Source organism: Trichechus manatus, unplaced genomic scaffold (genome assembly GCF_000243295.1).
Source record: "Trichechus manatus latirostris isolate Lorelei unplaced genomic scaffold, TriManLat1.0 scaffold00004, whole genome shotgun sequence".
In the NCBI taxonomy this organism is placed as follows: Eukaryota; Metazoa; Chordata; class Mammalia; order Sirenia; family Trichechidae; genus Trichechus; species Trichechus manatus.
This window is the reverse complement of record NW_004443940.1, coordinates 9,591,372-9,607,825: the sequence shown is the minus strand read 5'-3', so window position 1 is coordinate 9,607,825 and position 16,454 is coordinate 9,591,372. Positions and strand designations below refer to the sequence as shown.

At 54.2% G+C, this 16,454-nt stretch overlaps 1 protein-coding gene across 3 annotated transcripts in view; it reads right to left on the bottom strand.

Annotated features, from left to right (window-relative positions):
- Positions 1-16,454, bottom strand: part of SFXN5 (sideroflexin 5) — a 148,253-nt gene that overhangs the window by 13,428 nt on the left and 118,371 nt on the right. For 2 of the 3 annotated variants that reach the window (XM_004369206.3, XM_023732725.1), the window contains 3 exons: positions 12,374-12,489; positions 10,248-10,333; positions 4,183-4,300 (listed from right to left, as the gene is read on the bottom strand). In XM_004369206.3, coding sequence (XP_004369263.1) covers positions 4,183-4,300; positions 10,248-10,333; positions 12,374-12,489 — 320 coding nt within the window. The remainder of the gene's footprint in view (positions 1-4,182; positions 4,301-10,247; positions 10,334-12,373; positions 12,490-16,454) is intronic. The other variant, XM_023732733.1, reaches the window with a different exon arrangement.

Here is a 16,454-nt window from a genome sequence, read left to right as displayed (position 1 = left end):
TCCCCATCTGAGCCAGGAGGGGGGTAAACCAGACGACGCTGAGAATCTTTACAGCTGGGGTGGTCCCTGATTCTGTGGCATGGGGTTTTCTCTGCTGTGGGTCCCTTCTCCCATGCAGGTAGGTAGCTGAGAGCTATCTGTAGCTTCTGAACACAGTGGTGCCTACATGCACACAGGTCGGTGACTCTGACCCTTGCCTAGAAACAAGGACTCAGCCTGATCACACAGACAGATGCAGTGGCTTCAGGAAGTGCAGGGTCCAGCCTTTGGGGATGAGAATTCCAGGACCACTGAGAACTTGACCATCTTTAGAACTTGTAGGCCACCTGGAGCCCTCAGCTCTGTGTGGAGTTCCCAGGCTGTATCAGGTAGCTGCTGTTCAGCTTTCCCCTAGGGGATGGGAGACCTGGCTTCATGCCAAGGCTGGGCCTTGTGGGCATGAGGGAACTACAGGAACATATCACACAGCAGGCTTCCCATCCCTGTGTGCCTTGGCCCCCAAGACAGGAGTCCCACCTCTGTCATAGTCTCCTCCTTGAACTCTGGGGCTAGTAGGGGGAAGTAACTCCAGTTCCCACCCTCCAAGGACCTCAGGGTCAGGAGACTGAGTCACACCTCCCACTGTGAGCCCCAGGTTCTCCAGGCCTCACAGGAGGCTGTAACTCCCCAGGCTAGGCCCTTACTTTCACCTTCTTCTATTTCTCTTGGAGTCCATGGGTGGTACAAATGGTTAATGCACTCAACTGCTAATCAAAATGTTGGAGGTGCACGGGAAGAAAGGCCTGGCAATCTACTTCCAAAAAAATCAGCCATTGAAAATTCTACGGAGCACTGTTCTACTGTGACACACATGGGGTCGCCATTAGTTGACTGCAACTGGTTGGTTGGTTGGTTAGTCCACCTCCTTCTAGTAACCGTTGATCCTCCTATCACCCCTTTTGAGGCCCTACCTGAAGTAAGGTCAGTCCAGAAATCACAAATTAAAAAGCCCCCTCCCTCTTCCTGGTCTTCTCATGTGCTCAGCTACTCCAAATACAACATTTATTCTTTGACCCCCTTGGGTCTGCCTCTCTGTCAAACACTGCTTCTCCCTCTCAGCCTGCCCACTCATCTTCATTCCTAATCCAATTTAGATTCCACGATCCATTGCTCCTCCCACCTCTTACCATATCCTGAAGGCCCCACCCAGCTGGAGAAACCCCAGCCTGAGTGAACCCAGCATCCTTTCCCCTGAGTTGGACCCTGACCCACCCCTCCTCCTAGACCAGTGTTCTCCCCACCCTCAGCCATCCCCTTGCTGACCCCTCGCATCACCTACCAGGCTTCCCTGATTAATCCTATCTCATTCTCTCTCTGAATGTCTCAAAGCTTCTCTGTACTCCTCAGACCTCTGCTCCCCACTTCCCCACTTCCCGGCTTCCTCTCTGCTAGGTCACAGAGAACACAGAAGCCGTCAGAACAACTTCTTCAACTTCCCCAACTCCAGGCTGCATCTGCTCTGCCTCTTGCAAAAGTGGGGAGGGGGCTTTCCCCTGCCAGGCCAATCCCTTCACCTGTGCTCTGGTCCCTGCCCCTCTTCACGGGCTCTGTTCTCCCTGCCACCCTTCCCAACATCCTCAGCCTCTCTCCTGCCGCCTTCCCTTTGGCAGGTGTACAAGTCCAGCATTTCCCATTTAACAAAGGGGAGGGGGGGAAAAGAAGATCATCTCTTGATCCCACATCTCATTCCAGCTGCTAGCCTGTTTCTGCTCTCCCTTGGTGCCAGGCTTCCTGACGGGGTTGTCGGTTCTGTCGGACCCATTTCCTCACCCCTCATCTGCCTGGGCCGTTCCTGGGGGACAGGGCTTGCCTCCATGACCTGAGACGCCAGTGGACACTTTTCAGGCTTCACGAAGCTTGACCCTGGATGAGCACCTGACCCTGTGGACTGTTCATCTCCCCTGTGACCCTTAATCTCCCTGGCCACTCTTCCATGGACCCTGCCCAGATTTCTTCTCTCCACACTCCCCCTGGCTGATCCCACCTACTGCCCTCACTTCCATGACTGTTTCAATGCTGATGGCCTCTGCTTCTGTCCCTCTAGCCCAGGCCTCTCTCCTGGGCTCCAGACCCAGTGCCAGCTTCCCCCAGGACACCACCACTTGGATATTCCACGGGCACTGCACGCTCCCCATCTAACATAGCATGCTGTCCTCCCTCAAACCTGTCCCTCCTCCAGGGTCTCCATCTTGTTAAGTAGTGCCTACATCTGCCTGGTTGTTCAAAATCAGAAAGCCGGCACTCTCCTGCCAGCTCCCTGTCCCTCCCCACCACATTCAGTTCTTCACCAAATCCCCATGAAGCTGCCTCCTAACTCAAACGGCCCACTTCTCTCCATCCCCACTGCCAACAGCCTGGTCCAAGCCACCACCATCTTTCGCTGGACGCCTGCCATAGCCTCCGGATGCTTCCTTCTGCTCCAGAGCTCCAGCCCAGCCTCCTCCGTGCGGCCATGGGGACCACTCAGAATCAGAAATCTGTGGTCCTAGCACACACTACAGGGGAAGTCAGCACAACTGGACTAAACCGAAGCTAAGAAGTTTTCTGAATACAGTAAAACACTTTGAGAGACAGAGTAGCAGAGGTAGGGGTCTGGGGACCATGTCTTCAGGGGACATCTAGGTCAACTGGCATAACAAAGCTTATTAATAAAATGTTCTGCATCCTACTTTGGTGAGCGGCGTCTGGGGTCTTAAAAGCTTGCAAGCGGCCATCTAAGATGCATCAACCACCTGGAGTAAAGGAGAATGAAGAACACCAAAGACACAAGGAAAGTATTAGCCCAAGAGATAGAAAGGGCCACATAACCAGAAATTTCTTCAGCCTGAGACCAGAAGAACTAGATGGTGCCCAGCTACCACCAGTGATCGCCCTGACAGGGAACACAACAAAAAGTCCCTGATGGAGCAGCAGAAAGGTGGAGTGCAGAACTCAAATTCTAGAAGAAGACCAGACTTAATGGTCTGACTGAGACTGGAGGAACCCCGGAAAGCATGGCCTCTGGATTCTCTATCAGCCTAGAAATAAAACTATTTCCAAGGCCAACTCTTCAGACAGGGATTGGACTGGACTGTGGGATATAAAGTGATACTCGTGAGGAGTGTGTCTCTTAGCTCAAGTAGATACAAGAGACTAAATGGGCAGCTTCTGTCCGGAGATTGAGACAGGAAGGCAGAGAGGGTTAAGAGCTGGTTGAATGGACATGGGGAATCAGGGGTGGAAAGGAGGAGTGTGCTGTCACAGTATGGCAAGAGCAATTAGAGTCACGTAACAGTGTATGTATAAATCTTTGTACGGGAGACTAACCTGAAACGTAAACTTCATTTAAACTACAACAATTAAAAAAAATTAAAAAAAAAAAAAGAAATCTGTGGTCCTGCCCTTATAATGGCCTTTATCCTCTTTGCTTTGGCTTCCAAGGTCCCAACCCCCACCTCCTGGCCCCCAGCCCACCTCATCTTGCTCCTCTCCCTTCTTGCACTGCAGACTTTGGTCAGTTCTTAGAATGTACCGTGCACCACCTCACCATAGAATCTTCACACCTGGTGATTCCTGGCCTATGTGTCTCCCCCAGGACCCTTTTCACCTGGCCAACTCCAGCCCATCCTCCAGGCCCCAGATGAAGTGCTGCTTCCGTCTAGACTGGGTTTGGTCCCCTTGCTGTCTTCTCCCACATCCCGCTGAACTTATCCCATCCTAACAGTCTCACACTTCATTTGCTTTTCCCTGGTTTATCATTGTGTTCATTGCTGGACCCTCAGCTCTGAGAGATCAGAGCCTGGGTCTGTCTCATTCATGGCTATAGTCCCAATAACTAGCACAGTGCTAGGTAGGCAGTCAGCATTGAACACGTATTTGTTAATAAATTACCCTGGGTGGTATAAATAGGTAATGCGCTCTGCTGCTAATGAAAGGTTGGTGGTTTGAGCCTACCTTTTCAGAGGAAAGGTCAGGTGATCTACTTCTGAAAAATCAGCCATTGAAAACCTCATGCAGCACCATTCTACTCTGACACACATGGAGTTTGGTTGCCATGTGTTGGAGACCCTCAATGGCAACTGTTAACTGGTAATAAATGACCCAATGTTAGACCCTCCAATGCCCCTGCCTGTCCTGCCCATGAACCCCTCCCCCACCACTGACCTCTGACATCTGCGGGAAGAGGCTGATGGCCAGCGGCAGGGCCAGGCCGAAGGCTGCCAGGCACACGAGGCTTTGCACAGGGAGGAGCAGCCGGGGGCGTGCCTGCAGGAGAGCTGTCCTGTTGGGGAAGAGAAGGAGGGAGCCTTATGAGACTCAGAGATGGGGTGGACTGGCTGCTCGCCGCCACGCTGGATCCCACTCAGAGGCTCAGCGCCAAGGCAGCATGGTCCTGAGGCTAGTGCTAGCCTGTAGCTAAATAGCTGTGGTGGAACTTTGTAACAACTGGAACCTCTCTCCCCAGCCCTGCCTCAAAGAACATTGTTGGTTGAACTCATACCTACTCAAATCATGAATAAGCACTTGTGGGGCACCCGCCCACCCACCATGTGTCCTTCCCTGTGCAGGAGGGCCGCACAAGGGGGAGGTGACAGGTGAGGCCCCTGCTCCTGGGGAGACATACAGGAGAGTAAGGCTGCTGTCGAAGGCAGTACATAATTAAATAGCAAACAAACCAGAGTCGATGCCAAGTCCAGGGGAGGAGACAGACCCCACACACACACACACCGCACACACATGTATGCATGTGCACACACACACACATACAACGTGCACACACACATCCAGGAAGGGTGATGCTCTTCTCTGTGTAGGAAAGGATGATGCCCCACTGGCCATCTTGTCAACCTCGATTCAAGAGCCACAGAGAGGGGCAGTGATCTGCCCAGGCCAGGAGGCAGATCTGCTGCCTGGACTCCTGACTCCTGATGTGCTGTCACCTGAGCTGTCCTAGCTCCTGCCTTTAGCATCTTTTGCCAGCCTCATCAACAGCATGCTCACAGCTGGCACCCACTCCCCATGGCTTCAAAGGTGGGATTCCTGGGCAGGAGAAGGGGCCTGGGTCCTCCAGCTCTGTGACAAAATGGGCTCCCCAGGTCGGGGCAGGGGGTTCACACCAGCTGGCACCCTACCTTCACCATGTTGTTCATTACAGCTTTATGTCTGGCACAGTCCAGCAGGCCCTTCAGAGGGAACCACCAAACAGTCCACTTGGGGAAGCCTGGGATGGGATGTGCCCTCAGGATGGATGGCTGGACTAGTTGCCAGGAGAGGTTACGTGGACACTAAATCTGACAGGGTAACTGTTACTCTCCACCTGACCGGCTCCTGCTGTGAAGAACAGCAGGGCTGGCTATGGCCACAGGCAGGGCCTCAGTGTGAGGGGCAGGCAAATCCTGCACCATCCTCACCTCCTGGGACAAGAATCCCAAAAGCACCTGGCCCTGAGCAGGCGGCAAAAAGAGGCAGCAGTTCTCAAACTTCAGTGTGCAAATCGGGATGATCTGAGCAGCTGGTGAAAAATGCAGACTCCCAAGGACTTTTGGCCCCCATGAGGTCCTGACTCAGGTAGTACTAGACCTGTGAATCTGCATTTTAAATAGCCTTTCATAAGTCTAAGACAGCTGATCCCAGGAACACTCTTTTGAGAAACCCTACTCCAGAATGTTCCTGTTAGGCAATCAATAAAGATTCAATTAATTGTAAATTCTCCGCAAGTAAAAAGGTTAGCTTAGGCCTAGCACACAGTAGTGCTCAGAAATTGTGTGTTATTATTACTGTTGTTATTGCCCTGTTCCATGGGGGCAGGAGGGAGGATCCAGGTGCCTGGGCTCTCCTCCAGCCTTCCCCCTGGCCCAGACCCCAAGATCTGTCCAGCTGCTGAATTAAGCCTGAGATTGGAAGGGGAGTTTCCACAGGCTAAGAGAAGCTCAAGTCCATCTGATCCCTCCTTGCCTCGGTCCAGTGCCTCCTCCCCTCCTTCTCCTCCATTCTAGCCCTGCACCATACAAAGACTCAGCCCAAGGCCTCGTGGGCTTCCAAACCGGTCATGGAGTTTTCAACTCTGACCAACTTTTTAAGCAGATCAAGGGTGGAATGCACGGGCTCATTCTCCAAACCCATCACACAGGGAGCCCCGGCTATGAGGAGGCCGTGGGAGGTGAGGCTGCCCCACTGTCCCAGTAACAGGGACCCAGGCCTCAGTCTCTGAGGGGGATCAGGGCAGGAAGAACTGGGACAAAAACCAAAAATCAAACCCGTTGCCGTTGAGTCGATTCCGACTCATAGTGACCCTATAGGACAGAGGAGAAGTGCCCCATAGGGTTTCCAAGGAGCGGCAGGTGGATTCGAACTGCCAATCTTTTTGTTAGCAGCTGAGCTCTTAACCGCTGTGCCACCAGGCTCCAGAATTGGGAAAGGAGGATTAAGAGGGTATGATGTCCCAGGAGGCACAGCCCTGAGGATCACCAAGGGCAGGGCAGGGCAGGGTGACAGGGAGAAAGCCTGAAGGTCTCTTCTTGCAAGGTGAGGGCAGGCGTGGGCTCAGCCCTTGAGACCTCCTGGTGGAGCACTGTGACCTTAGTTCCCCTGGGGAGGGGGTGGCTGGACTGAATTCCCTACTGGGAAGGGGGCCTGTGCTCCTCGCTCTGGAAGGAGGCAGGCACGAGGCTCAGGCCTAGCAGGAGCCTAAAGTCCCAGCCCAGAGCAGGCTGGAGTGAACACAGCAGGATGGGGGAGGGGAGAAGGAGAGGGAAATGGCAGGAAGGGTTTGGAAAAGCAGCTGGGGGAGTTAAAATATGCAGATGGAGGGATGAGAATGCCTGGGAGAAAGGAAAGACCCGGATCCTGGGGAATGAGGGTGGCTGGGAGAGAGGCCTCAGGAACCTGGGGCAGAGGGTGTGTCAGCCCCTGGGCCCAGCCTGTGCTGCCCACAGGCCAATGGCCTGCCTGGCCAGGGGACACAGGGCTGCGGGGTGAACTGAGACCCTCTGGTCCAGCACAGGCACCTGCCTCCAGGCTGGAGGACTGCATGGGGAGGTAGGGTGGGGGGAGCTGCTCTCGGGTCTTGCTCTCTCTCCCAGCCTTGGGTCTACAACCTGCTCCTCCCTGCTCCAATGAAGAATGTGCTGGAGGAAGTGTGTGAAGCGTGGAGTGTGAGTACCATGCAGCCCGCGGGGGAGGGCGTGGTTGAGAGCAAAGGCCTGTTACATCTATGTGTGAGTGCGTGTGTGACTGTGTGAGTATGTGTGTTGTGAGGGTGTGTGCATCCCTCGCAGGGCGGGGCCAGAGCTCTGGGCTGGGGGCGGAGGCTCCACTGCATCTGACTTGAGAATCTTTCCTCTCAGAGTCTCAGACTCAAGGACAGCTGACAGGCTGAGTTCCCACCTCTCTCTTATCTTAGGAGGAAACCCAGGGACCCCTGGCAGAGAGGATAAACTGAGGCCAGAGGAGAGGGCGAGAGGGCGCCCCAGCCCCACCCCGGCACACAACAGCTTGTCCCCCCATTGCTGCACATTCGCTCAGTACTTGGGGAGGAGTTTTAGTTTGCACTCCATTAATTTGCAAGTAGGCTGCTTTGTAAGCGTTCTTTTGTCTTTTTTCCCTGGCTGTCCTGACTCCTTCACCCAACCTGGGCTCCTGCAGAGTAGGGGCTGTCTTCCCCATCAGTGTCCTCAGCAGCAGCCTTGCCATTAACCAGACCACATGGCACCCTAGATTCTAGGCAGATCCTAGGCCAGGGAAGTTCAAAACTAGAACAATACCCATCCTACCTCCAATGTCCCCCAAATCCCGAGTTTAAATACCAAAATCAATAATGGGACATTAACCATCACACCACTTTCTGCAAACCCAACTCAGATGCCGACCAAGAAGGCATCACAGACCATGTGGTTCCCAAGGTTCAGAATTTAGCAGCTTCGAAGACAGAAGCCCTGCCTCCCTTGCTGGCCCTGTCTCCTTGTGTGTACTTGCAGTCACTGCTATTTGGGGACAGTTCACATATACAGGTCGTGGGCATAAAGGATCCCTCCCAGGTTCTGTTTATTTTTGTCTGTTGCAAACTTCCATATGACATTAATTTTCGTAAATTCCAGCGCTCTACATGCCACACCCCTGCTCAGGTACCCCCAGAGGGTCCCCTTTCTCCTAGGGTGAGAATGAGCTCATCTCTTCGGCTTGGCACATGGCCCCTCATCAGCTGACTCCACAACTTCCCAACGAGCCTGCTTTGCTTCATCTGGGCTGTTCTCCTCTCTGTCCACACCTGCCCAGAAAGCCCTCCCTATCCTGCTCTCAGGACTGGCTCCAGCCCTCTCCTCTGAAAGCCAGCCCTCCCTGCTGCGGGGCCTATGGTGCCCCCTCCCCTTGGGCTCACCCTGGCCTTTTTCACACACTGTCTGATCTCACCCACAGCTGGCCTGGCTGTGGGTCTTGCCAGACTCCCTTATCAAAATACAGGCTCCCTAACATCAGGCCCCCAAGTCTGTTACACCCTGTCTCCATGCGGGGCAGGGCCCAAAGACATGCCGATGACATGATGTGACAAACCAAAGAGGCAGCCAGTATGGAATCAAGAGCCTAGCTTTGCAGCCAGATTCCTGAGCCACTCCTGCTCTGCCATCTCCTAGTGCATGACCTTCAGCAGGTCACATAACCCCTCTACCTCACCTGTAAAGTGGGGAAATAGTACTTACCTCATGGCATTGTTGTAAGGGCTAAATGAGAACACTCAATCATTCAACAAACTCTTCCTGAGAATCTACTACGTGCCAGAAACTATGCTAGACGCCGTGCCTGGCAGTAAACACAAGGAACCTGCTTGCCTCCATAGAGTACACTCTAGTGGGGCAGACAGATAATAAGCAAATAGATAAATAACTTCATAGACTGGTAAGTGCTGTTAAGAAAAATAAGGCAGTGTGAGGGGAGGGGGTGATGGCAGTTGTTATCTTGGACGGGGGCGGTCAGGGAGGCCCTCTCTGAGGAGATGGCACTGGGACAGAGATCTGACTGAAGGGAGGACTGGGAAGTAGTAAAAGCAAATAAGTGTTAGTTGTTATTATCATTAGTACACAGGAATAAGAGGAACCACAAACTAGGGATGGAAGAAAGGCCTTGCAATCTACTTCCAAAAATCAGCCAATGAAAACCCTATGGATCCAAACAGTCTGACCTGCAACTGATCCTGAGGATAATGCAGGACAGGGCAGCATTTAGTTCTGTTGTGCACAGGGTATTGCCATGAGCCCAGGGTCGACTTGCTGGAAGCTAACAACAACAACAAACTGGGGGTGGGGATTTCCAGAGAAACCCCAGAACCACAGATGGAGTGCCTCTCACTCTGTCCTTACCCTGCCCTGCCCCTATCCCAACAGCTGCCAGAGGCAGCCCCTCCCAGGCTGGCCCCCAGAAGGGAGGGAGCGATCACCTCTCCCCTGTCACCTGCACAAGCCAGCGGCCCCCACTTCCAGGTTTTTATCCCTCTCACTTCTCCACCTAGAACCCCCTCCCTGCTCCTTCTGGACCTGCCCTAATCCTCAGGGCCTGCCCACATTCTCCTCCTCTGCTCAGTCGCTCCTTCCATCAGCATTTGTTTTCAGATTCAATTTCATACTCACTAACAAATACGATCACTCTGTCATTGTTATGATGTGCCCATATTTCTTTACAGTCATGACCAATATGTGTTCTCAGACCATCCCTATGAGACAGGCAGGGAGGTTATTCCTATCCTTATTTTACAGATGGAGAAACTGAGGTTCAGCGAGGTGATGACTTGCCTCATGATGGATGGCTCAAAGGATGGCACTGCCCCGAATCTAGTCTTCCTACCACAATCTTCAGATTCTCTCTTCACAGATGGCCCTGCACTATTCACTAATACAGTGCTTAAGTGCGCGCGCGCACACACACACACACACACACACACACACACACACCAGAACTATCATCAGCTCCTGGGGCAGGGCCAGCACGTTCCTTCTGATATCCCTCCCATCACCGAGACCGAGGACAGTGTCCTGCATCTCAAAGTCCATAAATACTCACGGAATGATTCCAAGTAGCACTGCCTGGGATAGTCTGAAAACGGAGGTGGATGCTTCCCACCAGTCTGAACAAACCGGGGCAGGGTGCCAGCTTCGCCCTGTCCTTTGACCTGGGCCAGTCGATTCCCCTCCCCTCCCTTCTCCCTAACACAGCCCTCTGTGCTCGCTGCCCCAACTCACTTCTCCAGCATGGACATGACGATCGGGGGTAGCACCAGGATGGGCATGGGGAGGACCACACGCGTCAGCGCTGTCTCCAGCAGGGCCTGAGGAGCGAGCAGAGGCTGCAGTGAGTGGGGCTCCTGCCACCCGGCTGCACACCCCGCCCCAGAGCCCCCCAGGTGCATGTGTCACTGCTAAGCACATCTGGCTGAATGGAATTATTCATGGAATTGCTCACGAAGCTGTAGTCCACATGAGAGAAAAGAGCCAGCCCTGTCCTCTTACCACACATCTAAAAAGAGCCATGGTGAGGGGGAGGGGTGGCAGCACAGAGGCTGCCCCAGGAAGGGGGCCATGCTGGGGGAGGTGTCCACCTGCCCAGTACATGCCCTGGGCTGGGGGAAGCATATGGAGGCCTTGAGATGCTCTAAAAGCAAAGTAGACGCTGGAAGGACCAAAACAAACAGCTGGGGCCTGTTGAGCCACGTGAGCTCATGGTGCTGAGGGAGGACAGAGATTTGCGGATTTACTTCTTTTTCTTTCTTTTTGACACCCCTTAAAGACTAAGATTCAGAAGATTGTCAGTCTCCTGGCTCTGGATGAGGGTCTTTCTCAGCGGCAAGAGGTCGGCTTTGTGAGGGGGAAAGGCTTCTGCTAAGCATCTGCCTGGATCAACCAGGGTCTGCCTGGGACCTTGCCCTGGGGCTCCCGTGGGATTCCTGGGTGGGCAGGCTCCTTGCGCAGCTAAGTGGCATTCTGCACGCTGATGGTCACTGTGGGGAGTACTCCTAACCCCAAGGGCTCCCGGCCCTAAAAAAAGCCTTCAGGAATGGCTCAGAGCCCACCAGTCCCTGGAATCTTCCGCCAGCCAGACAAGGATGGACTGAGCAAGGCAGAGGAAGCCAGGGACTGCAGAAGCTCTTAGAAGCTGCTTGGCACCGTGAGAAGGAGGAGTCATGGTCTGCCTCCCTCACAGGTAGAAGAGTGAAGCTCTTTGTGTAGGTTGGGGTCAAGCAGGAGATTTACACCAGATCCCTCTGGTGATGGGCTCAGGGCTGGAAATTTCTCCCAGGAGCTTGTGCCCTTCATGATCAGCCTCAGAAGGCCTGGGAGGGGCCCCTGCAGCCTCCTGGGCAGGCGTGGGCATGACGGGAGGGCCAGAGCCAGTGCAGGAAGCAGAGGATGCACTGTTGGCACCAGCACACTCAAGCCCTTTACCCCTCACCAGCCCTGGGTGGGCACCACCTCCCCTGACACAGGTGGGAAGGGGAGGATGGGGGAGCATGAGAGGCGTCTTCCCAGATGGGAGTGCTCATTGGGAAGGCCTCGCTGACAGAAGCTGACCAGGGACAGCGGCTGGAGCAGAGGTGGCTGCCCAGCTACCCCAGAGCTGACCCTCCATGTCCCAGCACTAGAGGCCAGAGCCCTGGGACACGGCCAGCCTCTAATCACCATTAGGATGAAGGCTGGGGAAGCAGAGGAGATATATGAATGGACTGGATTTTTTTTATTATTATTATTACAGTTGCTAGAGTTGACAAGGCCAGTGAAACCAGAGGTGAAAGAAGGCCTTTGTATGACAGAATAGTCTCCCCCAAACCACCCCCAGGGCCTCCCACAAGTCTGAAATCCTCCACCACAGTCTGTCCCTGGTGCAGTATCACCTCCATGAGTGGCTGTTAACACAGAACCCCAAACCGCTTGCCTCCAGGCCTCTTCTTCTCACTGAAGAGGATTCAAAGGTCCAGGCGGACACAGCCCTAGTCCTGGGGAGGGGGAAGAAAGCTCTGAGGGGGGTCTCCTCTGCCCTTGCCAATTAACACCCCATCTGGGTTAGGTGATATGGGAGGCTGGTCCTGAGGGGCTGGGACAAGGGGTGGGAGCTTTTCACAGTCGTGGTAGGGGAGAGGCTGGAGAGGAGCAGGTAGAGATGGGACTGTGGAGGGGGGAGCAGGCTGGGCTGGGGCCAGGAGGTGAGGCTAGGATCGTACAGATGGAAGATGGTGGGTCGGGGAGGAGGGATCAAGAGGGCAGAGGAAAGGTGCTGTGGACAGAAGCCCCAGGGAATGGAAATGTCAAGGGAAACCAAGCCCCTCCCTGTTGCTGACCTCCCCACCAGCCCCTGGGCCCCCGGGCCGACCCACGTGTCTGGCTGCGATCTTGGAGGAGCCCACGAGGTTGCCATCACCATCCAGGACATCGATCCCTTCCTCTAGCTCCCCATACCGCATCAGGACTACGTTGCAGATATTGGCGCTGGCTGGAGAGAGAATGAGCAGGGGGCAGGTGTGAGGGTGAGCACGGCATCCACCCGGGATAGGAGGCCAGGGTCCCTCCCTCCCTCACCCCAAGCCCCTCCCTGCCCCAAGCAACAAGGGTTCAGCAGATGTAGTAGGCAGAAAGGGAGAAGGTGGGGCTCTGCTGTCTGTCTACCCCTCATCTTGCTGAGGGGATCTGAGGGCCCTTGGGAACCTGGTGAGCAAAGGTGGAAACTAACCAGTGTCAGGGAGGAAGGGGAAGCTGTTCAGGGCTTAGAGAGTGACTAGTTCTCCAGGCTGTTGCTTTCTTCCCCTCTAGGGCAGGCTCTGCAGGCTAGCAAGAGAAGTGGAGGCCCATCTGTGAGGGCTCTCTGGCCTGAATAGCACCCCTCCCACCCCACTGATGCCTGATGTTCCACCATCCGCAGTTCAGTCCCTTGGGCTGCCTTTCTCAGCATCCTCTTAAATGTTGCCCCCTCCCCCCATTCAGCCCCTGGCTCCTCAGAGTGAATCCAGTTCCCAGAGATTTGCTTCCCTGACAGCAGGTGCCAGAGCAGGCAGGAACCTCAGCACTCCCCCAGCACCACCCCCTCATCATATGGATGGAAAATTGAGGCTCAGAGAGGGGGAGTGACTTATCTGAGGTCACACAGCCAAGTGGAGCAGAGCTGAAAGGCTACAGTGCCTAACCCTCTCGGTGCCCAGGGAAGGGGAGGATTGCAGTGGGGAGTGGGAGGGTGGGGAGTCAGACAGTTAAAGGCAGACTGTCTATATTCTTGCCTCAGATGGTTGGGTTCCTTTCTTTGGCCATGACTCCCACCTCAGCTGAGATAATGGGGGCCTGGGCTGAGGGGAGGGTTCCTGGCTCCTTAATGAGACACTGGATATTAGAGATTTGGGGGGCATCCTATCAGCTTGTGACTAGCACTGTAAATTTCTTTCTGCTCCCCTCGCCCAGGGCTCGCTGGCTGGACAGAGAGAGGGGTCAGGGAGCAGGTGGGAGGTGGATGGCATTCTACCTGGGAGGGGAGGCCACTGGGTCCCTCTGGCCAGGCCTAGGCCTGGTGCAGGTGCTGATCTTGCCTGAACTTCTCTAGCCCTGCTGCAGGATGGAAGCGGGGGACTTGGGGGTGGTGGATGGGTGGGGAGTGGGGTGACAAATGCAGAGCCCGCCTGCTTCACTCCTCCCCCAAAAGCGCCTTGCTGTGTTTAAAGTTTTAATTTTTGCTAATTAATGTCAATTAATTTTGTATAATGAGTGTTTAATTTTGGGGAGTGTGTGAGCCTGGGAGCGACTGCAGTTCTGGGCTGTGAACGCTGATTAGCATCAACACCTGCTGCTTCTCCACTCCCTCCCGCGTGGCGGGGGGTGGGGGTGAGAGAATTTGGGAAGCTGGAGGGCGGTGGGGCCCAGTGGGCAGGTGGAGTGGGAGGGAGATCACAGATGCTCCCGGTGCCTGAGCCAAGGGCTGGGAGCAAGCGGTCCGGGGTGCTCACGGCTGAGGGACAGGTTCTACAGGTGAGGGGTGGCTGGAGACCTTAGGGGTCTCTGAGCCTCAGTCTCCTGTTTCAATAAAGTGGGGAGGTAAAGTAAACAGAACGGAAGTCCAAGATCTCTGCAGACTCTAGAGAAGAAAAGTAGGAGATCAAATAGTTTTAAATGTATTTACAGCACATATGCCAGCTTTGAATCTCTCTCGCGTTGCCACATGACACTCAGTGGCAATGGTAACCACAGGCAGACCTTCCTCTGCGGCTGGGACTCAAGCCTGTGCCCCTCCTCTCCCTGCCCCAAGCAACAAGGGTTCAGATGCAGTAGACAGAGGGGGGAAGGTGGGGTTCTGCTGTCCATCTGCCCCTCATCCTGTTGCGGGATTGGAAGGCCCTTGGGAACCTGGTGAGCAAAGGCAGAAACTAACCAGTGTCAGGGACGAAGGGAAAGCTGCCCCCGTGAGTGACAGGCACGCTCACTTGTCTTAAACTGTGGCTCTCAACTGGGGGTGATTTTTCCCCAGGGGGACTTCTGGCAATGTTTGGAGGCATTTTTTGATAATCATGACCTGGTGAAGGGGGAATGCTTCTGGCATCTAACAGGTAAAGACCAGGGATGCTGCTAAACGTCCTACAATGCACAGGACAGCCCCACCCATACAATAAAGGACTGTCCAGCCCAAAACGTCAATAGTGCTGAGACTGAGAACCCCTGTCTTAATCACAGCCAGAGACTGATTGAATTAGGAAGGTGAGTCTGAGGTAAAGGAAATCTGGAGCAGCAGGGGATGTCCAGAGGGGAGGCTGGGAGCCTGGACTTGGGTTCCAGTCTCGGTCTGCATCTGCCCTCCTCCAGAGGTGAGCTCTGGCCAGTCCCAGGGCCCCCTAAGGCTTAGCTCCCAGAAGAGCCCCAGAGGGCGGCCTCAGGAAGCCGGCACCTGCCTCTCTGTGTTAGTGACATGCCCTCTAGTGGTGTTAGGAATGATCTGCATCCCCCACACCCCTGGGCTGCCCAGCCTTCAGTTCCCAGGAGACCCAACTGGGAAGGATACTTGGGTTTTCTGCCCTGAAAGGCATCATTCTCTGCCCTCGGGGAATCACCTCCACCACACCACCACCAACACCATCCCAGGAAAGCCGAGGGTACAGCCATGTGGTCCAGGGGACGAGCATCTGTTTGCGATCAGGAGCCTTCGCTTCTGCGCAGGCTGTCACTGCCACCCCCGGCTATGCCTAGCTTATCGGGTGTAAGAGGAGGGACTGTTCTCAGTGTCTCCATGGGGTCTCTGAGCACTGGCTGAACTCACGCTAGTGCCAGCCTGTGCACTCAAACCCATGCCAGGGCAGGGGAAGCCAGGGACAGCTGAAATGTCTCTAGTCCCAATTACGTGTGTGTGTGTGTGTGTGTGTGTCTGGGTGTGTGTGTGTGTGTGTGTGTGTGTGTGTGTGTCTGGGTGGGTGTTCTCAAAGAAAACACTAAGTTCCAGGAGGCAAAGACTTAAGGGAGATGCATCCACAGTGCTAAGCTATAGATGACAACTCAAAGACAGCCCAAAGTGTGTGTGTGTTGGGGGGGTGTATACTGGTGGGAGGGACAAACAGACAGAAAGAGAAAGAGAAGAGTGTGTGATTTGGAGGTAGTGGTCCACCCAGTCCCAGCCTTGTGGAGGCATCTCACTCGTTCTCCACAATTTCCAAATATGGAATGTAGCGACAGCAGGACAGAGTAGGACTTTGATTCAAACACAAAACCACCCGAGACAAAAGATGAAGCATGAAAGGAAGTGAAAGCCCAGTTTCCCTCCCCTTACAAAGCCCCTCCTAAACACTTCTGGGGTGACAAGGCCCTCCTCTCAGCTAAGATGCCTGGATGGAAAAAAGACAGAGAAAACTACAAGCCCCCTCAGAGTGATGGCAACCCCTATCACCTCCCTTGGAACACCTGCGTTCTTACTATCTACTCTACTTGGATGACACATGCCCTATAACCACTTTGGTGGACTGTATACACGGGTTGCCCCTTTAAGAAGAACCTGCTGAATGCACAGGCACGAGCCATCCCTGCCTTTGAGCAGTGAGAACATCAACCTCCTACAGTGATTTCATCTCCAGGATCTCACCCAGACCTGACAATTCTGCCCTGTTCCTTTCAAACCTTCTCTGGTCCTTTCCATCTCACTCCTTGCAAGTCAAGCGCCTGAGACACAGACACTGAGTGCCTAAGTAAATGAGAGAGAGATCCAGAGAGAGATCCAGAGAGACCAGCCATGGGTCTCCTTTCTAACACACACCGGCAAGATCTATTATTGATGGTATCAGCAGGTTAATTAAGCAGTCTGCTAGCGATATTGTTAAGAAAGCTGGCACATTTTCAACTCAGATTGACACCATTCAAGACTCAGGCATAACTGACGTTGGAGTAGTGATGCTGGGAGATGTCATGGAATGAGAGAGAGAGAGAGAGAGATTGCTTCAT